This window comes from Micropterus salmoides, unplaced genomic scaffold, assembly GCF_014851395.1.
Source record: "Micropterus salmoides isolate LMB-PRFRI ecotype aquatic unplaced genomic scaffold, ASM1485139v1 Ms_hic_scaffold_8, whole genome shotgun sequence".
NCBI classification, from domain to species: Eukaryota; Metazoa; Chordata; class Actinopteri; order Centrarchiformes; family Centrarchidae; genus Micropterus; species Micropterus salmoides.
Window position 1 is genome coordinate 6,982,554 of NW_024044570.1, and position 26,374 is coordinate 7,008,927.

The window sequence follows — 26,374 nt, forward strand, 5'->3', positions numbered from 1 at the left end:
TGCCAACATTTTTGTCACTTGAACATAACAAACAAATAAAACTCTTGTACACCGGCCGATTCGACCGGAAATTGACCTGCCGTTCGGGATTGTTCCCAAAATTCCTGATAGCCAATCTGCCCCTGTGCCACAGTTAACAGTGCATGCCAGAGGACAAACCAAACAAGCCATGAAGTCCAAGGAACTGTCTAGACCTCCGAGCCAGGATTGTATTGAGGCACAGACCTGGGAAAGGGTACAGAAAAATGTCTGCATCATTGAAGGTCCCATGAAGCACAGTGGCCTCTGTCATCCGTTAATGGAAGAAGTTTGGAACCACCTGGCAGCTTGGCCTAACTGAGCGATGACAGAGCTCCAACGTGTCTCTGTAGAGCAAAGAGAACCTTCCAGAGGAACAATCATCTCTGTAGCACTCCACCAATCAAGCCTGTATTGTAGACTGGCCATAGCCACTCCTCAATAAAAGGCACTGAAGGACTCAGACCATGAGAAACAAAATTGTCTGGTATGACTGAACTCCTTGGCTCCCATCCAACCTGATGGAGGTGAGAGGTCCAGCAAAGAAGAATAGGGGACACTGCCCAAAAATAGGTGACCAAACTTGTAGCAGCATACTTAAAAATTGGTGCCAAAGGTGCTTCAACAAAGAATCAAGCAAAGCTAGTGAATACTCATGTACATGTGCTTTTTTTGTGTTTTTTATTTTTAATAAATTTCCAAAGATTTTAAACAAATTCCTTTCAAGTTGTCATTATGGGGTATTGTTTGTAGAATTTTGAGGAAAAAAAGAATTTCATCCATTTTGTAAAATATATGTAACATGACAAAATGATAAAGTGAAGTGCTGTGAATACTTTCCAGGATGCACTGTATACGTGCTCACATTTTTAGTATCGCTGTCAGACAGGTTTAAGATTACAGAAGGTGTCACCTGGGGGAATTCCCCCGTGAAGATGAAGGAAACTACAGTTTAACTTCCTTTTCACACACCTTTGCCCTAAATGTTTTTCATTTTAGATAAGGACAAGGAAGTATTTTACTCTTAATAAATTAAGAATTACATGTTACCCCTGTCTACACACTGCCTCCTTGTAGTGGTCCTGTAATAGTTTCACAAACTTCATTCCCAGCCAAAGCAGCGTTGAACTGCATTTGCAACAGCGTGAAGTTACAACAGCTACAGCTCATGCAGAGACTCCTGCGTTGGTTCATGCGTGACACAAACAGAGGAAATGAGATTTACCCTTTAGGATAAGTTCTGAAATAGTTTTCCTTAAAGCCTTATGATCACCAAATTTATACACAGCTTAATTTGTAAATTTCCTTTTACGATAGAAATGTTACTTTGATTGGAAAATCCTTCTGAAACTGATCATCAACATCTATGCTTAACCACATTGCAGCTGACTCCCACACATACAGTACAATTCAGTGCAGGGCTCCACATACACTTCCTGGCCCACTCAGCACAGCTTTAACAGGAAGCCTGAGCAAATAGCTAATGCTTTTGTTAGAGTCTCACCTACATTTTGGCAAAAGCTTTAAGTAATGAAAATGCAATCCCAACAAACACTTTGACATTGAATAATAAGTAAGGTAATGTTTATATTTTTCCCCTTTCAAAATTGTAAAATTAACATACAGACAAAAATGAATAGAAATACAAACCCGACAACACAAAAAGCAAAATAAATACATGCACAGTCCACATTATTTCATGCAAAGCCGATGTGGAAACATGCGTTTCCATGTTGTAAACAACTTGTTGCAAAGTTTAAGTTAAAAATGCACAGCCTCTTCAGATACAGTTTAGTTCTTAAAAGCAAGTAGCTTGTGAAATGAAAATGTACTTTCTTTGTTAGACAGTTTCTAATTATAAAATTCTTCCATTTGACAATATCACAATGTGAACATTTTGAGCTAGTTTGAACTTACTTAACGTACTTCCTGTTTAGGTATGTACCTTAGGTTACTCAGTCATGGGATTTATTTTAGTCCACCCAAAAACTACTTGCACTAATACTATATTGTTTTTATTCCTTGCTTCCCAACCTGCTCATTAAAATTCTTTGCTCTTCCCCTCTTTGAACAAATCCATGTCATCCTAGTCCTTAGAGACCTGACATTATTTGTTCCAGTGCCATCTGACCTTTAACCCTGTCACCATACTGACTTGCAGGTTACCAATCCTCCAGGGTGGGACCTTCAGTTTCATCACTCCAACCCTGGCCATTCTCGCTCTGCCCAAGTGGCAGTGTCCAGACCCAAAAGCATCTGTGATGCTGTCTGTGCATTTGCACAATGTCACCAGTCCACTGCAAAGTGAGAATTCTGATGAGGTCTGGATGTCACGAATGCGTGAGGTATGTAAAGTATTCAGGAAGCAGAATATGATTCTCAGTATCTTATCTCTGCGCCCACACACAGAATCAGTCACCTTAGCAGTGGTAACTTAACGATAAAGATCCTGTATCATTTTTCCACACCTTAATGTAAATGCCGATGGTCATAACATTCTGCTTATCTCTATGTGTGCATTCAGAAAGCTCACACAAAGTTTTTGTACAAAAGTTGCAAACACCACAAATTAACTATATTTTACAGAGAGAAGGCTTGAATTGGTCCAGTTTGACGTTTTTACCTGTTAAAAGGGCGTTTTTTTCCTTGCCACTGTTACCAAGTGCTTGCTCATGGTGGCAGTCTCTGTAAATACTATTACAGAGAGTACGGTCTAGACCTGATTTACTTGAAAAGTGGAATGAAAGTTTTGTTTTTCTTGAATTTGTTTTGTTCAACTACTTTGTTTCAGTTATGATTTTTGTTAAATCAATTAATTAGAAAACCAGTGCAATCATTCACAGTCATGAAATGAGCATAAACTAACATCATCTAAGCTAGCATTGAAAAAGAAAATACACTGACTTATATGTGCTACATGATGCACAGTTGAGTACCAAAAAATCTGGCATATATAGCTCAATTTTGTCACTCTTTTCTTGTCATCCACAGATCCAGGGAGCCATCCTTGTGTCGTCTCTGCTCCAGATTGTCCTGGGCTTTTCTGGGCTGGTGGGCCTCGTGCTGAAATACATCGGCCCGCTGGCTATCGCTCCTACCATCAACCTCATCGGCCTGTCATTGTTCAGTGAAGCTGGCAAGAAGTGTGGAGGTCACTGGGGAATAGCTGCTCTGTGAGTGGATGTTGTTTTACATTCCTGTATTGCACAAAAAATATCAACATTTTATTATAGTATTTCTGTATGCAGGGGATGAACACCATTCTTCCAAATGATAGGTATTCAGTTGGGTTAAGATCCAGGGATTGTGAGGGTCATATTGTATAATTCACAAAATTTTCATCAATTTATTCAGGAACCCTTCATACCCATTGAAGCATCTGTATTTGTTCAACTAATTTATTCCGTTTTTCCTTTATTTTGTGATATGTCTGTAAGTACATTCAGCATGAAGGTTTTAATCTTTAGTTTAATTAACTCTATGGTCATTTTGGAGGCTGTGGTGCTGTTAAACTGTATTGTCAACAAAACATTGTATGTACTGTCCTGTCATCTCTGCTCTATCTTAATAGGATTAGGAGTGAAAGTTGCAATTTGCATTCTTTAGATTTTTTCAGCTTGACAAATACAGTAAGATAGGAACATATCGAAAACAGATACCATTCCTATACCATACTATTCATTCCAACTATCCTGTTGACACACTCAAACAAAATTTAATTGCCATGTTTCTGTGCAGCCGAATGTCAAATTACCTGGTTTCCACCCCTTCATCTCTTTACCGAGATCCTCTGAATCTCCACAAATACTGCAACTCCCTGTGTCACATTAACTGCCCTATCATTTACCTTAGCTCTTGCCCTGTCCAACTCCATGAAATTTGTCTTCATTTACTACTGTCATCTCCAGATAATGTAGACTAAAGTCATTATATTGAATGATCGTTGTGGGTTTTAAAAGGTTCAGCACATCCACCTCCTGGTGCCATACAGGAACAGAGACACAGATATCTTTTGGTTGTAATTCAACTCTCCCCGCACACACAATTTTTTGACAGAGACTCTGCCAGTTTGCACAGTGAGGGTGAAAAATCCACAGTTGCATGCTTGAGGTAGTACATATTACGAAAGTAATCAAATGTCAATGTCAGACTGGCTCTCTATTTGTTAATGCTTGATTTCTGAATTCACATTTTTACATCACAGTATTTATCATTAATATACATATAAAGTCATAAGCCCAATGATATCTCTCCCCAATAACACATAGCCATCTCCTGCATCGTTTCCTCTGAATGCAAAAAACCCCCTCCTGACCATGTCGTGGTTTACTTGGTTAAGAGCAATTAAAATTTCTTCTAATTTGGTATTTTGTAGACTAAGCACATATTTTTCATTCAATATATCCACCTAGGTTTTTCGATTGTTTTTGCTGCTGCTGAGGTCATACATTTAATCTGGATCAGTGTTTCAGATAAAATGTAAATGTTTCAAATCAGATTTTAATGACTTGACCATTATATTTAATACAGTGGCGCTGAAACATGCAGAAGGGAACTCATTCTTTTCTCTAAAATAAAATAAGCCTTTATATAAGCCTTTATCATTTTCAGTAACTTTTTAAGTGTCCACCAGACTGCAGAATTACCCACTAAAATACCATGCACCATGACACTGAAATTGGTTTTGAACAGTATTTCATGCATGGTGTGCAGTGTTTTTTGCACAGCATGAAATGCCATTCAAAGGTAAGAAACTGAGTAAAGTATTTTACAATGTTCAGATGGCCTCTTTCCCAACACTTGTAAAATGATCAGTATCATGTAGGCACACCTGCTGTATAAAATTACATGTTTTCACTTGCTCTGACCTCCCCATAACTGATGTATGGAAGCTATCCTTAAGCACAAATAGCTGTACGAGGGCTGGGCCTTGGGGGAATCGACTGCGAGTGACACATTTTGCCCTGTCTTCTGTTTTCCCACAGCACGGTCTGTCTGATCCTCCTGTTCTCTCAGTATCTCAGCAAAGTTGATGTTCCAATGATTGCTTACAAAGATAAGAAGTGGAAGGTTTTCAACTATCCGCTCTTCAAACTCTTCTCTGTGAGTTGTCAACATAATCCTGATCTCATGCATACTGCTTGTCTTCTATAATGGAAAAAATTTATATTTTTGAGGAGCTATGGACACCAAAATCCAGTATCATGCTAAAGTCAGCCAATCAGTATCAATATGCAAGCCTGAAGGCAAGTGAGATTTACTTTAAATAGTCTGGTATTGTGTGCTAGATAATGGTTTTATATTCAACTGATATCAAGTGTATAACAAGTATACTCAGGTGCAGGTACCTCAACATTTGACTTGAGTAAAAGTACTTTATCTTCCACCCATTAGTCAATTCAGTGACATATCTTACCGTCTGTATGCGGATGATATTCAACTGTACTGTTCGTTCAAGGAAACTGAGTTCCATAAATTGTCTTCTTTAACTAACTGCTTGACCCGTATTAAACAGTGGTTATGTGACAACTTCCTTCTTCTGAACTCAGAGAAAACAGAAACACTTATTATCGCCCCTGAAATTAGAATCCCTCAGATTAAAAAGCATATTGTTGACTTAGGCTCGTCTGTCCAGCCGAGCCTCAGGAGCTTAGGTGTTGTTTTTGATTCAGCGATGTCCTTAGAGTACCTCTCCAAACAACTAGTCAGAAATTGTTTCTTCCAACTAAGGAATTTATCCAAATTAAGAACACTGCTGTCAAAGGGTGAGTTGAAGATGATCATTCATGCTTTTATTTCCTCTCATTTAGATTACTGTAACAGTCTTTTTACTTGTTTGAGCAAGAAGGAGCTTTACCATCTCCAGGCTGTTCAGAACTCTGCTGCAAGGCTTTTTACTGACATTAACAAAAGAGCACACGTCACACCTGTTTTAGCAGCACTTCACTGGTTACCAGTCCAGTATAGAATTCAATTTAAAATCCTGGTTCTTACTTTTAGAGCCCTGCGCGGTCAAGTTCCTCCCTACAGCTCTGAGTTGATACAGCTTCATACTCCGACCCGTAGTTTGAGGTCATCAGGTCAGAGGTTGTTAGTGGTTCCCTACACTCATTTTAAAACCAGAGGGGATTGTTCGTTCCAAGCAGTGGCACCTTGGCTGTGGAATGCTTTGCCAACCTTTCTACGCTGTGTGAATTCTTTTGATTCTTTCCATTTCTTTCCATTTGTATTTAAATTTTCGTATGCATTGTATTTTACTTTGTTGTGTTGTATTACATTTTATTGTGAAGCACTTTGTTTGATTTTTATCTGTGAAAGTTGCTATACAAATAAACTTTACTTACTTACTTACCCTTAAGTGAGGTCGCTAAGGAGACTTAAATTACACTTATTTAAGATCATTTAGAGTGATCTTTTGATCAGAGATTAACACAGATGGGTTAAATGCGGTTGCTTCTACTGAGGTCACTATGAAAAATCTGAGACATATTTGAGAAGAATCTTGAGATCCCAGGAGTCATAGCTGAGTTTTCTTTGAGCTCTTTCTATTATCTCATGGTCCCATGTTCTGGAGACTTAAATTAGACTTAGATGTAGAGATCTCTTGTTTTGGTCAGAGTAAAACATAAATGAGATTATATGTGGTGGTTTCTCCTGAGTTGAATTTGAGAAGTAGGAGAAAACGCCATGGTCTCATCTTAGTATTAAAAGTAGCTCATTTGTGTCTTTGAGAAATGAAAGAAACAACTATGAGATCACTTCTTAGATTTTGCTTTCCTATGGGAAGTGTTCTTGTATACATTCCTTAAGCTTCTGTGAAGATTTTGTCATCTTATACCAGTACAAATAATGTTTACAGGAATTGTTTAGTCACAATTGATCCACATACTCAGCATGGACAAACAACTTCTTTTAAAGAAAATAGGTTTGTGAAAGATTATAGGTTAGTTGGCCTTTCACATTAGGTAACATCCTCATGTCAGGGAGGCCTGGAACAGGAAATCCTACTCATGTGGATTAGTCTGTGTGTAGAGCTGACACCAAGATATAACCTTTTAGAAGTCTATTATATATCTGAATCTTGCAAAATGCTACCTTTTTTCTTAACACAAAATAGTAGTCAATGTAACTGGAAAAAATAAATACACATCTTTTTTTTCTTCTTTTCGGGTTGGGGTCTTTTCTGGGTCTGCATTGGACTTGAACAAACACAACCCCAGCCAAAGTCTTTTGTGGGATGATGTAAGCCCCATTGCTAAACACTTCAACACACGCTCTTTTTAACATCTGCCCTGCTTCACATTCATGCATTTACATACCTTTAGTTAGTGTGAAGGCTGATGAGCACAACCACAATCCTTTTCTGGTTGCAGTGTCAGTGCCCTTTAACCTGCTGCCACTCCCTCAGTGGCTCTGTCCTGTGTGTGTGTGTGTGTGTGTGTTAGATTGTGTGAGTGGAGACATGTGTGCTGGAGACAGAGCAGCAGCACCTCATCTCAATAATCAAGACCTCTACAAATACTAAGTCCTGCCACTTCCACTCTGCCAGATTGTAGAGTCTGCTACCAGTTAGTGTTTGCTACGCTTCAAGCCACATATACCAGCATCTTGTTCTTCTTATTTGGTTAAAATTTCTAAAGTTTTCCTCGCAACCCTGCCTGTACTAACTCTGGTCCCTGTCATTTCCACCTCACCTGGTCGAGCTTGCTGTTCAGCCCTGCACAGCTACCCTGCTCTGTATGCTACCTCTCACCTGCAGCCAATCTCCCCGCTTGCTCTGCAATAAATATTTTTTACTTTATTCAGCCCTTGTAACAGAATGATCTGACCAAAAGCAGACTGCTTGCCTTTTTCCTGGAATGTCTTTGGAGAGACATAAGATGTCTTGTTTGTTGTTGTTTTTTGCTGTTTTTTTTATTTTTACTTTTTATAAAAATCCAGACTTCTTGAGGCATCTTACTCATTTCTGGATGTGGGACCCTGATATTGCCCAGATAGTGGCATGTTCCTGGCGACAGTGTTATCTTAAGTCTCTTCCTCATCCTGTTCATTCTGAGCCAGTCACTCCAGCCTCCTCTGAGCCTCGTCCTGATAGCATCCAGCCCGCTAGCTTCCTGCTTGCACACAATTAGGCTTGGGTTCATGTGCCTACAGCCTTTCTGTCCTGAACTGGCTACTCCACCACCTGCCTGTCCTGACCCTGCCTGTCCTGAGCAAGCTAACTCATTGCCTGCTTGTCCTGAACCGGCTACTCCGCTGACCAGCTGCCTCAAATCCTTCAAGCCCTTAATGACCTGTTCAAGGAGTCACCTTTCCATGGTACTTGCCTGGCCTAGCCATTTTTACAGGATCTGAAGGCCATAGAAGAAGGCATGGGGTGGTGATGGCGCAGTGGATAAGATGCATACCTTTGGTGTGGGAGACCCGGTTTCAACTCCTCACTATGACACATCCACCAATGTGTCCCTGAGCAAGACACTTAACCCCTAGTTGCTAGTAACCTAGGCGTGCGACCTCTGACATATCTGTCCGACTAGACCAGCTCTGCCATCCACCATTGCCCCTTTCCTAAAATAAATCTTTCTTAACTCACCTTAAACCTGTGCCTGTGTCCTGTGCTTGGGTCCACCCTAGTAAACTGTAACACACAGTCAACCAGAATTCAATGGATACACATGCCGCTTTAAATGCAAAAGTTATATACAATGTGACAGGAGATCCATATATTTTGGAATGAGGATCAATGTAAGAAACTTTTTTTCATCAATAAATTGACATTTCTTTCTATTTAACAACAGCCAAAATTAGTTGGGGTTCGGCCATGCTTTGAAGCTCCTGGGTGTGAATTTGTATAACTCGTTGAAAGTTTAAAAGGGTGGTGAGGAAGGAATTTAGATGCTAATGAAATGCCGACTAAATAAATAATCCTCCAAAGAACAAAAGATCTTTGAGTCAGTTTGGCTTCAAGGTAAAATCTTGGGAATGCTTTATCTATGGCGGCTCTGCACATTTTGGCAGTGTGACTCACATCTGTGAAAGCCAGAAAAGTCTAAATAAATAACAAAGAAACCCCAAAGGTTTTTTGACTTTAAAGTATACGTTAAGTTTTTATAACTATTCATTCATCATCCCAGTTCCAGTTTTGGTGCCCTTTCAAGACTCATTCAGATAATAGGGCTGCACTAAGTTAGCTGCATGATTGCATGACTGTGATAAGTAGCTAACACCATTTAAAAGCAGTTAGCAGCAGTTATGACCTGATAATAGGGGGCAAACCCCTATTCTTTAGGTGGGGAATACTCTCAATTCTAACACAATGTACCTTTAAGGAGTTGCTTTAATGTTTTATATTGGTTGTACTTCAGTTTAAATGTACTGCGCCACTCTCTGTCTGATAACATATTCTAGGCTTTGTTCGGGATGTGTGGTGCCTGGCTGGTCTGCTTCTTACTGACCATCTTTGATGTCCTTCCTTCAAAATCTGATGAGTACGGCTTCTCAGCCAGAACTGACATCAGTCTAGATGCTGTGACAAACTCCCCTTGGTTCCATGTGCCTTACCCAGGTAATTACACAAATATCATACTTTAAACATATATATATTTGATCCTTGATACCAAATTGGTCCAACTTGGTCACATTTCAACCTGACAAATATATTTCACAAAGCATGATTTTAGTAGTTGCAACACGCATACATATTTTTGTATATATACACATTATACCATAAAACTTCAATCAATAGCCTATTCCCAAATAGCCTCCAACCCTGTTCCTTGATTATTTATATTCCTTTAGTCTGTATGGGTCCACCGATCAAAAGACTCAAAACAGCTTTTCATAAAAATGAATCCAAGTTGTGAATCCTGTCATGTGAAGTACATCGTCTCCTAACTTCTCCCACACATTTCCCATCCTGCACCATAGACTGTATATAAAAAGTCCTGCACCCCTGTTGTTGTTACGTTGCTGCCTTCAAAATAAAAGCGCATAAGCCATCAGTCAGAATTAGATCAAATGAATGACGTGGATTTGATATTATTGAGTAATATTCAGTTTGAAATAAATAAACTGTTTCATAGTAGCCTATTTCAGTTTTGTGCAAGAGGAATTAAAGACCTGTCCCATATGGACACCTGTCCGAAATAAAGCCAGGGTCATTTCAGTGATTTTAGCAAATAAAAGCCTGGGCTATTAATCAAAGTTTTACGGTATATGCAAAAATATATTGCATATAGTATTGATTAAAAATTATGTTTAAAAAATATGCAGTATATGCATTTGTTAACAAGATGCAAGTATGGGTACATCAGTGCTGCCTGCAGAAGTTGAAATACTTAAATAACAATCTGTCAAGTATTGCTGTAAAAATTGTCAAAAATATCCTTACTGCTGAAAAAACTACAATTTATTCAACTTGTCTGCCAGCCTCTCCTTTTTTCATTTTTGACAAATACCCAAACCAAATGCAAACAGGGGAAATTCTGTAGCTTTGATGAGGGTTGCACAACTGTTCTTTAATGATCCGCTAAAATGTTGCTGCATATGAAAAGTATCAACCTTTGCTTTAATTGCTAAAAGTATGTCTCTTAGTATGTCTCTACTAAGATATGAGCTTAGTATATAAAATGCAATGACGTGATAGATCTATAAAATGATCGATTTTCATAATTGCACCTGAAGGAGCCTCCTGATTGACTGTCAGTTGGCAATAACTGAAAGTTAAACGGTGTGGAGCATGTGTTCCTAAGTTTTGCTGCTGTAAGAAAATTTTACAACCTTTGAACTGATTTCCAAAACCAATTATAATCATCATTTTAGTAGTTCAAGGTTTTCATCTTTCAATAATGATATAGAAATATCTCAAATAATCTGTCATATATTCAAAGTCAAAGTTTAGTCAAATATTGTATGCATATGTATGTCTAAAACAATCTATATATTTGTGGAAAATCTAAAAATCATTTGCAGGGTCAGTTTGATGTAAGTTTCATGACTTTTTGATTATTTGCACATGACCATTCACCATAGTCACAAAGTCAGAAAACAATCTCTAATGATATAAGCACTGTGCCAATGAAACAAATAAACAAAACATTTTTTAACGATAGCAGCCTTAAAATGTTCCCTATTAACACAGTGAAAAATGCAATGTTACCGGCAGGACTTTATTTTATTCACTGTGTATAAATGGTTATGAATGAAGAATATTTACAACAAAAAACAAAATAAAAATATGCTGGTTTTACTCTGTTCTGCTAATATATACCCAAAGCCCTTCTTTCATGCCTGACACATTTTTTTTATGTTGATGACGGAAATCTTCAGCTGATTTGACAATGATCATGGCTGTTAAATAAGCTTATTTAAGATGTCTTAAAGAGCAAATGAAATGTGCTGTTATCTGATATTAGGCAAAGCTGATGCATCTCCATCACAGTTATCAAACAAATTAGAGAAAAAAGCTAATAACTTTTCTGCAAATTTAGCTGTCATTATGAAAGTTATTTCTTTTTTTACACCTTCACCTGTCAATGCCTGCCTTAAAGCACAATTTGACACACACCTGTTGAAGCCTGTTTTCAAATGTACTGAAAGTTGGATTAGAATAACTATACATTTAGGGGAAACTGTTCCTGTAGTGACATGCATAAAAGATAACACTGAAGAAAAACATCATTATGCCATTATTGCACAATTCACATCCTTCAACACATCACAAACATAGATATTACATTTATTCATTTAGCAGACGTGTTTATCCAAAGCAGCTTACAATTGCACAATTACAATTGCTATATATGTCAGATCATCTAGGGGTTGGTGTCTTGCTCAGGGACACACTGGTGGATGTGTCACAGTGGGAACTGAACTCAGGTCACTCAGACCAAAGGCATGTGTGTTAACCATTGCGCCATCACCACTCCCAGATTTATAAGCAGACATATAACATAGGACCACAGCAGTGTGCACAATATTCACAGCAAAGTGACTGGGGATGAATACAACACATGCCAGGAGGTTGGAGGTAAATGCCTGAAGAAGATTGATGAAAGAAGCTGTAGCAGATGGGTATGAAATTAGCCTGCTTTAGAAGTGCCCCAGATTTTATAAATGTCACTAAGCTGCATATACCGTATGGCCTGGACACTTTTTTCATCATGTTTTTCTGGGAGACAGTAGCCCAACTGATTACATTCACTTATTTGGCTGATGCTCTATCCAAAGTGACTTTCAATAAGTACATTAAACCATGTAGATATAATCGGAAATTGCTAAAATCATGCAAATATGCTACTTTTAGATAGGTACTACTTTTAGATACAATAAGAGATGGAGAGTTTTTTTTCTATAGGCCAGGTGAGGCACCACGATGGTGGAACGTGCTATCACACGCCATCAGAGCAGGGGCGTCCCTCTCTAACTTCAAGAAGCTCTTGAAAACTCATCTCTTCTGAGAACACTTCCTCTTATAACACTTCTAACTCCTAACATATAACATGCACTTCCTGTGCTCTTCTATCCCCTACAACTATCTTGTATTGATTGCACTTTTTGTTAACTGTAACTTCTTTCCCTAGGTATTTACCCCATTGATGCGATATGTGCCATTAGAGCTTACTAGTATTTACTGCTGCTTTTATTATGTATTGTCAGTTGTAGATCTCGTGCTGTATTTTATGCTCTGTTAATGATTGTATGCTGTTCCTCAAATGTAAATCGCTTTGGATAAGAGCGTCTGCCAAATGAGTAAATGTAAATGTAAATGTAGACACAGAGATGGCAAGGTTAGTTCGGAGTCAGAGAGAGCGATACAAGGACAATCTTCAACAGGAAATAACTGGCCGTAGCGTAATACTACTCAGGTTAACTGACGAACTGGCGAAGAATGAGCTGAAGGACCGCGGTTGATATACAGCAGGAACTGATTAGTGGAACGGGGCTCAGGTGCGTAGCTGGAGCTTGTCAGCAGGGGCCAGGGAGTGTAGCCACGCCCAGACAACACACAAACACAGAGAGGCAGCACCTTTCTCATTTCCCAAATTTCCACCAGATGACAGAAATTTGGGAAATGAGAAAGGCCCAGGGTAACAGACAGGAAACAAGGAGAATGGTGGAAAACAGAGGTAAACACAAGGGATGAGTTGGAGACACCGCTGGCTCATAACACCTTCGTTATGTGCATTTCAGTTTGTACGTAGAAAATCCTGAGTGGAAATCAATTTAACTACTACTACTAAAATTTTACACTTCGCTGAGGTGGAAAGGTTTGCATATCGCAAAAAAAGAAAAAAAGAAGATTCCATAATTGCTGAGGAAAAAAGATTTTTGTATTGCCATTCACCGTTACAGGACTACACTCCACCAGAGAAACCAAAAACTAAGGTATAAAGAGAGCACGGGTGTTTGGTATGTATGTATGCGCAACGTCCCTGTATCAAGTCCAGACACAGAACCTTGTTGAATGTTATCCGCCGTTATGTATCATTTAGTGATGCTCATTAAAATGTAATCATCTCACATATCTTGAACGAATGTATATAACAATTTTAAATTTTAAATCAAATGCATCTAAAAACATTGTTGCATTTTGTTGCATGAAAGTTGACAAATTTTACCATATTTACCAAGAAAGCTAGCAGCAATCACTCATGCAGCAACAAGTGCATGATCCCTCAACGGCTTTGTTCGAGCCAGAAGTATCACTAAAGATTGAAATCTGAGCTTGTGCTACTTAAAAAAAACCTTGACCATTTTGGTTAATAAATCCTTATGCTGATTCAATTTCAATTTATTGCCATGAACACCCAATGTTGTTTGGACCCCTCAACAAGCCCAAGAGGTATAACTATATTCTGTGTAGATTAAAATCTTCTATCTTCTCTAATCTGAAAGGTTTTCTAATCAGAAAACGTGTTGTAAAACAACACGTTTTCTGATTAGAGGAGGAAGGTCATATGTGAGTTCATCTTGTCAAGAACTAAACTTCAACAATAATCACAATTTTAATCAGATACTTTTTCTCATCACTGTCTGTTGTTGCACCAGAAAAAGAGCACAGGCTTGTAGATAGGTTTCAGCTCACATTCACGTGTTGAATTATTTGTGTGAGGAATCCAGAAAATTGGCAGAAATCAGAGTCTTTAAGCGTTAAGTTGTGTGTCTGAAGCTATTTATATGGAAACTAAAGTATGCTTACTCTGTACCCATAGGACAATGGGGTATGCCCACAGTGAGTGTGTCGTCAGTGTTGGGTATGATGGCAGGTGTCTTGGCATCTACCATGGAATCAATTGGTGACTACTACGCTTGTGCTCGCTTGTCTGGCGCCCCTCCTCCACCGACTCATGCCATAAACCGAGGTATTGCAGTGGAGGGCATCGGCTGCATCCTGGCTGCACTGTGGGGAACTGGAAATGGCACCACCTCCTACAGTCAGAACATTGCTGCACTTGGCATTACCAAGGTACATGTACAAGAGACTCCAGATCTTTTTGGTCACTTGAGAGCATAAGAACTCTGCAAAAGGCTGGCAAACCAACAGTCCTGACATCACCTTTTTAAGTTATTTTACTTATTTTAGCAAACAATTGAGCATATTTACACATCTAGGTACATTAGCCTTTAAATAACTCTGTTTTTGTCTCCACCAACTTTTAAGAAAGATATGACTCTTTATAGCATGCATTTAGGGGTGTGGTCCTGGTCAAGACAGTCTCCTGAACTCCAAACTGAATGTCAGAATGGGAAAGAAAGGTGATTTAAGCAATTTTGAGCGTGGCATGGTTGTTGGTGCCAGACGGGCCGGTCTGAGTATTTCACTATCTGCTCAGTTACTGGGATTTTCACGCACAACCATTTCTAGGGTTTACAAAGAATGGTGTGAAAAGGGAAAAACATCCAGTATGCGGCAGTCCTGTGGGCGAAAATGCCTTGTTGACGCTAAAGGTCAGAGGAGAATGGGCCGACTGATTCAAGCTGATAGAAGAGCAACTTTGACTGAAATAACCACTCGTTACAACCGAGGTATGCAGCAAAGCATTTGTGAAGCCGCAACACGCACGACCTTGAGGCGGATGGGCTACAACAGCAGAAGACCCCACCGGGTACCACTCATCTCCACTACAAATAGGAAAAAGAGGCTACAATTTGCAAGAGCTCACCAAAATTGGACAGTTGAACACTGGGAAAATGTTGCCTGGTCTGATGAGTCTCGATTTCTGTTGAGACATTCAGATGGTAGAGTCAGAATTTGGCGTAAACAGAATGAGAACATGGATCCATCATGCCTTGTTACCACTGTGCAGGCTGGTGGTGGTGGTGTAATGGTGTGGGGGATGTTTTCTTGGCACACTTTAGGCCCCTTAGTGCCAATTGGGCATCGTTTAAATGCCACGGCCTACCTGAGCATTGTTTCTGACCATGTCCATCCCTTTATGGCCACCATGTACCCATCCTCTGATGGCTACTTCAGCAGGATAATGCACCATGTCACAAAGCTCGAATCATTTCAAATTGGTTTCTTGAACATGACAATGAGTTCACTGTACTAAAATGGCCCCCACAGTCACCAGATCTCAACCCAACAGAGCATCTTTGGGATGTGGTGGAACGGGAGCTTCGTGCCCTGGATGTGCATCCCACAAATCTCCATCAACTGCAAGATGCTATCCTATCAATATGGGCCAACATTTCTAAAGAATGCTTTCAGCACCTTGTTGAATCAATGTCATGTGGAATTAAGGCAGTTCTGAAGGCGAAAGGGGGTCAAACACAGTATTAGTATGGTGTTCCTAATAATCCTTTAGGTGAGTGTATATGAGGTAGTTAACTTAATATGTATAGCTAACATTTGCTAAAAAAGTTTTTACATCCAATAACAGTAAGAACCTTAACAAATAAAGCTAGTGATATCACCACAGTTGGGGCTTGACTGGTCTTGAAAAAAGTCCTCTATGTTTGAGAGAGTGACAATACTGGTCTCAAGAGCACTTTTTAAAGGTCTCAAGTACTACAACACTAGCTCTTCAGCTACTAGATACACTTTGTTCACCAGCTAGTCATTAACGTTTTCTGCCATATAGCAGGTTGGGAACAGTGGGTTCATCAGTTCAACAGTCCATATTGTTTGTTTAAAATAGCTGCCTGCTGCTGCTGTTTTTGTACAAATGTGGAATAACTTCGGTATTATTTGAGTTAGAATGGACGTTGAGCATTGTTTCTTCTGTCCCAACCGATTGGGACGAAAGAAACACAAGGTTGCGAAGGAAGATATAAAATAAATTTAAATTGTTTGTTATAATTGTTTTTTATTTTAAATGTCTGACATTGTCCTTCTTAACATGTAATTGCAAACATATTATGTCCTTTTATGTTAATAAACATACATAAAATTTCATTTTTAGAACATTTGGGTTAAAAATCAGTGCGCATTTGGATTTTTTTTAATATTTATATTATATTTTATATTTATATAGATATTTTAGCTGTACCAGAGCACTGTGATGCTTTAGTTACATTAGAATGAAAACTGACATGCACTTTTGTGTGCTCAACCCTTCAAGGATCTGAGAGGCACACAAGGGTCACATCTTACCCTGAATGTTATCTGATCTTCTATTATCAGTTGCTTTGCATTTTGCAAATCAAGTGATAAGTGATAAATAAATGCAAAATATGTGCAAGTTTAGATTTTAATAAAAATGTTTAGATAGTAGGTAAAATTGGATTCACTGTATTCTAAGTAGCATTAAGTAAATATTAATCATTCACAATTTTTGGCATGTTTGAGGGTAACTGTGTTTGTCATGTTAATTTCAGACTTTACCCACACTCACGCTGCAAGAGCTCACTCATGTGAGATACTGTGTAATGTATTACTTCTGCACATGTGATGAACACAGCTATGTGCCAAAGGAGGGCAGACTAAATTACTTGTAGAATGCAAAAATAATGTTGATTCATGGGGAATTAATGTCTGTCTGGCTTAGTCAGCTAAGGGGCACTTCTCCTGTCATGACACTGAGTTTATGCTGATAATGTAAAATCCTTATATAATCCATCTACTGTGGGCATCATTCAGGCATTTATGTTCCAATATAATAATACCAATATGACTGGGCTTGGTGGTCAGCACCATACATACACATAGACACACATCAATATAACATGTCACCCAATAAACAGTATTTACAATTGTGTAAATGTGAAGGGATAGTGAGCATCGTAAGATATATTTGGATTTAATTATGGTCTTGTGATACAACTAATGGTGGGGGAAACCTATCATTTTGGATGATTTATTGGTTGTACTCTGCAGTTGTTTGTGAGTCTCACTGTCTGAGTTGCTGACCAGACTGGCAATTTAAATGGTCATATTGTAACTGGAGGAGTCACTGTTCTATTTAGTGAGCTACCGATGTGGAAGCTAATAAATTAGATTCAATTTGTGTACTGTGGGTCCTCATAACTGTTGAACTACTTTTGCAAAGCACTAAACCTTATTCTCATGAATTCCACCATGAAGAAACGGAGATATTAGAACAACATCAAGCACACATTTGCTTTGTTTAGTAAATCCTTAGAATGGAGAATTAAAACCACATTGTTTTGGGAACATACAAAGGTAAAGATTATACTGAATACTGGAGATGTATATTGCAAAATTAGTGGCTATTCTCAAAAATATCATATTCACATTCTGTTTAAATTGAATAGTAAAACTACATGTTAATAGCACAACCAACATCATGTGGAGCAATTATCATCACACATCCAGAACCTTTCTGTATTCCTTTGACAAACACAGATGACATTCATGTTTTGAATGTATTCATTGGCATTTTCAAGGTACAAGGTTGTTTATTTGTTATTGTACAGCACAAGGCTGCAGAAGGATTAACATTTGTAGTTCCTTCATGCCACACACAACATAACTGTGTCATGAAGAATGGTATGTAAAAAGTATATTGCACTGGACCACGGTGTGTCAGTTTGATTTACTCAAGCCTGTCTTAAATAATAGCCTGTCTTTGAGCAGTACAGCTCACACTGCAGATCAAAGCCTGTGCTACCGCTGAATGTTTTATGGGTTCTGCCAACTGCAGTCTTGACCTGAGAATTCTTTTTCTGAGGCCACATACTTGGTTGTTTCGTGTCTACATCCAACTCAGAAACATTGCAAATGAGATGAATAGGCTTCTTGTTAACCTGTCTGAGGTTTTGCCCACTCAGCTTCCTGGTAAAAATATGTCTGGCATGGCGAGACTGATAGATTAAACCATTTTGTATACACTGTATAATGAGTGTCTGTGCTAATGTCACGCCAGGTTGGGAGCAGACTGGTCCTCCAGACGGCCGGCATTCTGATGATCGTCTTGGGGATCTTTGGGAAATTTGGAGCAGTTTTTATCACCATACCAGACCCTGTGATTGGAGGCATGTTCCTCGTTATGTTTGGAATGATCGCAGCGGTGGGGATATCCAACCTCCAGGTAAACAAAGTTAAATATTGTGACATATATTTGGACACCAAAGCACCTGATGTATAAATAAATAATGAGATGACCTCCTTTTTGTGGACGTCCTAAGACCCAGAGTCACAAAGCATCCACCCTGCTAGAGGGTCCTTGAACTAGATACCGAGACTAACTGACTCCAGTGGTGCTGCTCTGGTACTGACCCTGTGACTAGAAATACAAGCATCTAATTAATTCAACTGTGTTTGTGTAGCTTGAAGTGCTATAAAAACATGACATTTAACAAATTAAAATCAGAAAAACTGAAAAATGAATCGCTAAATATGTATATTACAAATAAGAAAACAAAATATACTTCAGTGCGGAGTTCTTTAGATTTCAAGCAACATTGAGTTTGAGGGAGTTTTTGCCGGAAAATTTAACTCAAAATACAGAAATACTGTACTTCCTATGTACTTGCAACATTGTAATCACTGAATCAATATTGTGGACAGCCATACACCCACCCAGACAGTGTATTTTCCCCATAAGGATTTTCATCAGTCTTTGTAAAAAGATGAAACATGATACCAGGGTTTTGTGTCTAAATTCCAATGATTATTTTGTAGGCACTGAATAACTACAACTACAACAACAACAACTCCCTTGAGTCTTTGTCATTGTTGTCAAACCTCTTGGGAGTTACAGTATATAATATATACAAAATAATTGTTTGCCGAAGTCGAAGTGCTCGGATGTAGCTTAAAATATGGACAGAAATCTCCAGTATCACATTCCAGGCTTTCAGAAAGACTAGTGAAAGAAATCCTCATTGGGAAAATACATGAGAACTGACAGCTAATAGAACAGAAGCTAACTCAGAAGTGGGGCACGTTATTTATGGCGAACCGTTGTAACATTTTTAAAGAATAAATGTTAAAACGGCTTGCCATAAGTCATTTGCTCTTTATTGATCAACTAATGTGTCAAACCTCCCCACAGAATCACATTCAGCTGGTGTAATGGGGCTGGAAAAATGTTGCTTCTTTACAATTTAATAAATCAGTCAGAGCACATTTATAGACAGGGTTGCCCTCAGTCTGGCCTGTGTTGACTGCCAAAATAGAAATCAGGTCTTTTTGAGGTTCCAAGTATTTTCTAATCAAATTTTAGTGTAGTTCCAAAACATAGATGGAAGCCAGCTGAAGCAGAACAACAAAGCAAAATCTCTCTCTCTCTCTCTCACTCTCCTTTTCTCTCTCCCCAGTATGTGGACCTTAACTCATCCCGTAACCTCCTCATCCTCGGCTTCTCTACCTTCAGCGGTCTTGTTTTACCTACCTGGTTTCACTCCAATCCCGGCATCATTGACACAGGTGACACACACTTACTCATGCACACACACACTCACACACGCATAAAGTACATGTGTCCTCACTTACTCAGTCCCTTAAAACTGGAACAACCGTCTTGACAGTCAAATAGAAAGAATAACTAAATGACTGAGGACAAGGGGGGCAGGTGAAATCTAATTAGCTACGTCATCAGGCAACCCCCCAGATCCCGCCAGAACACCAATTATTATGTGTAGAAAGAGATAACTTTTTAAAAACCTTTGTAATATGATTGGGTAAGATGGGGTGATGTTGTATTTTTCTATATTTTGATTGACACATACCTATTTTACCTAGGTTTGTTGTTAATATTTTTTTCAGCAGAGCCAGTCAGAAGGCTAATGAACAAGGGTAATTCACACCTATAGCAAATGACACATGTCAAAACACCCGTCCCTATGGTTTTTTATGTAGGCCCACACACCCCACTGACGCGGGTTTTGTATTGGTATGCATGGTATGCTATGTATCTTGACTGTTTGTTCTTGAAAAAGCAAAGACAGAATCAATAAATCATGTGAGACATTGACACATCCAGTTTGTTAATCTTTATCAGAAGAGTGACATAGTCCTTTGACAGTTTGTGGGAGGCGTTGTGCTCCCACTGCTCCACTTACAGATTATCCTTAAAAAGATGGTTCTGCCAGCCTAAGCTCCTAAAGCCAAGGTGTTCCCAAATCCCACAGTCCCAGATGGCAAACACTTGGTTACCTTTAGTGTTTGGCCTAGAGTTGCAATTGGCAAGGAGAGATTTTTCATTTTCTTACCTGATCCTGAACTCTGAATAGTTTTTTAAACCCCAAATAGGAAATTTAAGTATCAAAATGTAAGTTAGTTTGTATCTTACTTGGTCTAACCCAACTCTTACTTGGTTGCCCTCTTGATCTTGGTTCTTTACACATTCACACATGACTCTTTGCTTGTTATCACAGATTTTGTTATGTTTATTTTAATCTAATACTGTAGTTTTGTTTTATCCCTACGAGAGTATGACTTTAAGGGTTATTCAAACAGGCTTGTCTTGATTATACATGAAATGGGGAAACTACAGTTCCAGAGATGTGCAGATTGATGGTGACTGTCAAAAAGGGAAGTTGATTCTTGAAAAGCAACACCATGGAAATACACAAGATCACATTTTTTGACGAATAATATAATTTTTTTAGACTAGGTTTAATTTTGTGTTCTGCCTGCTCTGACATATCACTGATTACAGATATTAATGATTGCTTTTTAGAAATTCTTTTATCAGTAAATTTGGCAAATGTTGATATTGCTAAAAAAAGACATTTGAAACAGACTATGTGAAAATGCCTTTTGTTTTTGACAACTGCCCTGCTACTGCCTGAAGAGCTGTAATGTGGTAAACCAATCTGTTATTTCACGTTAGTTATAAAAGGTTATAATGATTATTTGTGAACTCTATTTGTAATTGACAGGTCTTAAAACATCACACATCACCATCTGGGTTCAGTCCGGGTTTAATGAGGGTTTAGTGGTTGGTTATGTTTTCCAGTATACACAGATGGCAGAGGTTGCGGTTGAAAAGCCAGGGGATTGTGTCTTTGTCACTTTATTCACTACTGGTTGGTCTGGTAGGTAGAGGAAACCAATGAGAAACTGGAAAAACCAAACTGGGGAGAAAAAAATCGGGACAAATATAGATAAATATGTTAAATATCGTTTTGAAAGACAGGAAATTATCCACTTTACGTTACATATGCATAAAGCACACATGAATTTATACACAAACAAACATACACGCAACAGGTAGAACCCAATTACGCTAATCCAGCCATGAAACATTAACCCAACAGATTAAATTAAACCATGTGGAGCTTTTACAAATACAAATTGATCAATCAGAGATCTTAGAACCAATCAAAGATCAATCACAGGCTATCAGCTGATGATTCCCTAATTTTGATGACACATTGATCGGCGGTGTGTCTTTGTGCCACCTCCTATGGAGCATCATCAAAAGAGCAATCCTCAAGATTAAACAGCTCTTCCCTGCAGACATAAGACCTTGATCCCATGAGTCATGTGATGCGACTGTCTCCCAGGAAAGTGCTAATCCACAGTTCAACACTGGGCATGAGGGTTTGTCTGGTTTTCTCAGGTCTAGGCTGCTTACCTCCCAATCCTCTTGGCAAACTTCCATGTTACTGGCAGTAATCTGCCCAGCTCAGATAAAGCACTCTTGCCCCTGTTTTTCGCCTGCCTCAACACTCAGCTGTCAGCGCCCTTATAAATAAACTGCCACTCATCCAGACGTCTTTAGATGTACAGCTGTGAGACTTAAAATCAACTCCATGGATGCCTTAAACTTTTGACCGCTGCCTCTTTCAGCAGGAAATGTGTTTGTGGGCCCGCGTGTGTGTGTTGGGATGGGTTCTTCGAACAAGAGTGTGTGTGAGTCAAACTACGTCAGCACTGTTTGCAGTTCTTGATTCAATTCGATACACATTCATTAGGCAGTTTATTGCCTGAGGGGCATTATGAAAGCAAGGCATGCAGGCATCCACATATTCAATGGCGCCCTGTTTTCACCCATGTGCTGATGGTTACACATGTCACATGAAAGGCCAACTCTGACTCAGGAAAGTGCCACAGTGGTCTAGTGATTACAAAGGCTGCCCCTCAGCCACCAAGCAACCTTTGTAAGTCCAAATATCTGGATGATTGTAGACCTGCAGACTTTACAGAACTCTTCTGTAAAGTGATTAGAAAGGCTGCCCCTCAGCCACTAAGACTGAAGTCCTGCTGGATTCATGTTCTCCAATATCCCAATTCCTTAACTCTGCCAGGCCTGCCATGTGGCCTAAACGGGAGCTAAAAATTGTTGTAATACTTAATTAAGCTAAACAAAGGCAGATGAAGTGACAAAGAGGATGTTGCAGCTTTTACAGGATCTCACAAAAGTTAGTACACCCTCACATTTTTGTAAATATTTGATTATATCTTTTCATGTGACAGCACTCAAGAAATTACACTTTGATACAATGTGAATTAGTGAGCTTACAACTTCTTTAACAGATAAATTTGCTGTCCCCTCAAAATAACACATCACACAGCCGTTAATGTCTGAACCGCTGGCAACAAAAGTAAGTACAACCCTAAGTGAAAATGTCCAAATTGGGCCCAATTAGCCATTTTCTTGTGACTCTGTGTGAATGGGGAGCAGATGTGTTAAATTTGTTTTTATTGCTCTCACACTCCCTCATACTGATCACTGGTAGATCAACACGGCACCTCATGGCAAAGAACTCTCTGAGGATCTGAAAAAAGAATTGTTGCTCTATATAAAGATGGCCTAGGGTATAAGAATTGCCAAGAAACTTGCTGCAGCACGGTGGCCAAGACCATACAGCAGTTCAACTGGACAGGTTCCACTCAGAACAGGCCTCGCCATAGTCAACCAAAGAAGTTGAGTGCACGTTGCTCAGTGTCATATCCAGAGGTTGTCTTTGGGAAATAGACGTATGAGTGCTGCCAGCATTGCTGCAGAGGTTGAAGGGGTGGGGCTGCATGAGTGCTGCTGGCCCTGGGGAGCTACAGTTCATTGAGGGAACCATGAATGCCAACATGTATTGTGACATACTGTAGCAGAACATGATCCCCTCCCTTCAGAGACTGGACCGCGGAGAAGTATTCCAACATGATAATGACCACAAACACTCCTCCAAGACTACCACTGTCTAAATTAGCTGAGGGTAAAGGTGATGGACTGGCCAAGCATGTCTCCAGACCTAAACCCTGTTAAATATCTGTGGGGCATCCTCAAACAGAAAGTGTAGGAGCGCAAGGTCTCTAAAATCCACCAGCTCCGTGATGTCGTCATGGAATAGAACTCCAGTGGCAACCTGTGAACCTCTGGTGAACTCCATGCCCAAGGGGGTTGTGGGCAGTGCTGGAAAATAATGGTGGCCATACAAAATATTGACACTTTGGGCCCAATTTGGACATTTTTACTTAGGGATGTACTCACTTTAGTTGCCAGCGGTTAAATTGTCATTAATGACAATTTGCCCAAGTTACCAACGACATAACCCTAGTGGTATCCAGTCATGGACATCGATCTCTGAGATTTCCACCCCAATACAGGGGGTAGAATTTAGTTTGTGATGCTTACAGAATTGAAGCTCCAATGAAAGCTATGAGATCACAGTGAAATCTAAAGATTTTCTAGAGTAAGTGGCCGATATGAAGTGAAAATGAAATTAAAAAATTCAAGGGGCTGCATTTGTGGGGTGTCTTCCCGTACTGGTAGGATGATGAAATATGTTCTTCTCTGTTTAAAGGGATAAAAGAGCTAGACCAAGTGATTGTAGTGCTTTTCACCACACACATGTTCATCGGAGGATTCTTTGGGTTTATCCTGGACAACACCATTCCAGGTATGACAAAATACTTATTTTTTCAATTATCAAAGACTTATTATCAAACAAGACATAACATCATAATCAGCTAACCTAAGTCTTTTCTTGTCCAGGCACTGACCAAGAGCGAGGCATCAAGAGCTGGCAAGACAAGGTGCGAGGGGACGGCAAAAACATGTGTGACCAGTCATGCTATGATATCCCTTTCTGCAACAGTGTTTTGAAGCGGTTTAGATGTTTCCAGTACGTGCCCTTCCTCCCGTCTTACAAGACCAACCAACAGGGGACATCCAAGTAATGCACAGATGCTGAGGCTAACCTTAAATAGGTAAACAGTATTTGGTGAGCATTGAAAAAAAGACAGTAAAAGAAGGAAAGTGCATAAAAAGTTAGCTTATTTTGTCACTAAAACAATGTTAGCACAAAAGTGGACAGAACATTATGTTCTTTAATTGCTTTTACATTATTTTTGTTGATAGAAAACATTACTGTGAGGTGATAGTGTTAACCACTGAGTCAATGAGATGTCGTTCTGCTCCAGTTTCCTCCCACAGTCCAAAAACATGCATGTTTGTTGATTGGATAAAACAAAATCTAAACAGTAAAACTTCTTTAAAACAAATATAACTGGTTGTTGTTTGCCTTTAATGGGTATACATACCACTTGTATGTTGCCTAGGGTCAACCAGCTATGAATTTAAGCTTCCAGCGTGGCTCTGACGGAATTAAAAACATAAATATATTATGTATAATAATTAAATATAATATATATAAATATAATAATTCACAGTGAATGAGATTCTGTTAAATATAAAATCTAAAACTCATATCATCTTTAGTACTTTAAGTTAAAATAACTCTGCCCTTGTATACATTAAATAAAAATGTTTTATTGAATTTATAACAAAGTTAAACTGCTGTGTATCCTTACAGTTACAGTCAACAAAATAAAACCTAATTTCTTGGTTAAAACATTTGTAGTCTGAACAAGCAAAGAGCAGCATGATACACTTCGGAAGAATCATCATTCCTCATGAAGAGCTTTCAAAGACATTAATTACACACTCCTTTAATTTGTGAAAGAGAGATTTTGAACATGAAACATTTAGTCAATTTAGAAAAACATATCTTTGGTGTGCAAAGCACTTTCTGCATGCAACAAATCTTTGCACTACCCATTTCAACATACCACTCATCTTTCTTTGGACAACAGCCAAGTAACTTTCTTATAAAAATAAAATGATTTATGCTCAATAAACGGATGCACGTTTCCAACATTTCCTACCCCAGCTTTAATGTGTCATGAGGCTGCTCTTAAGCCACTGGTCAGATGTTAAAATGTGTTGTAACCCATACTTTACTACCTCATCAAGAAAAATTACTTACAGAAACAGATAATTAATATAATGCTTATTCATTAAAAAACATATTATGTGATGTCTTTAAAAGAGCTGTTACAGTTTATTAATGTTATGAAGGTTACAGTTTAATACATTTCAGTTGGTGTTTTGTCACTGTATAGCAGTTTTTAAATATGGTTGTTACAATTTAGAATGTATGTAATTTTACTACAATGTTGAATTGGTCTTGAACTGTGACAATAAAGTATTCTTTCTGGATTCCGTTCAATCAATTTTGAAATTAAATTAGATTTGGGTTGTTTTTATCACCACTTGTTTATAATACATTCTCACGATTCTGTGTCTGTAACTTCACTCTTTATTTGGGAATAAAAACTAGCAAGTCATGAAAGCAGAGAAACCAAGGCACAGGTTTAATATTAAAATGAACATTTTAAAGAGCTCTTTAGCTGTGAAATTGAGGAAACGATTTCCCTTGCAAATTTAAAGAAAAAAATGAATTACTTGGTTTATGTACTCCTGAGGGAAATATCTGTCTCTTTAGCAGATAAATGCTCCAGAATGTTCACCAGCTAGTAGCTAACTGTGTTTACTGTTCGGTGCTGAGCAAGTTGTGTATAGTGGGGTATTACAGGTTTTTCACTGAAAACAGTTGCCTGCTGTGGCGGAAAACTAGGCTATGAAAGTTATGAAATGAGCCAAACAGCTAAACAGTGAGCGATTTGATATGTTATTCTTAAAGTATTGATTGATGGCTTTAA

At 38.7% G+C, this 26,374-nt stretch overlaps 1 protein-coding gene across 1 annotated transcript in view; it reads left to right on the forward strand.

Moving 5' to 3' along the window:
- Positions 1-24,983, forward strand: part of si:dkey-106n21.1 (solute carrier family 23 member 2) — a 44,781-nt gene extending 19,798 nt beyond the window's left edge. Inside the window, exons 4-12 of the mRNA XM_038707067.1 lie at positions 2,180-2,363; positions 3,010-3,191; positions 5,004-5,121; positions 9,427-9,583; positions 14,232-14,485; positions 18,348-18,512; positions 19,744-19,852; positions 24,175-24,270; positions 24,366-24,983. Of these exons, the coding sequence (XP_038562995.1) occupies positions 2,180-2,363; positions 3,010-3,191; positions 5,004-5,121; positions 9,427-9,583; positions 14,232-14,485; positions 18,348-18,512; positions 19,744-19,852; positions 24,175-24,270; positions 24,366-24,550 (1,450 nt within the window). The 3' untranslated portion in view covers positions 24,551-24,983. The remainder of the gene's footprint in view (positions 1-2,179; positions 2,364-3,009; positions 3,192-5,003; positions 5,122-9,426; positions 9,584-14,231; positions 14,486-18,347; positions 18,513-19,743; positions 19,853-24,174; positions 24,271-24,365) is intronic.
- Positions 24,984-26,374: the final 1,391 nt, after the last annotated feature.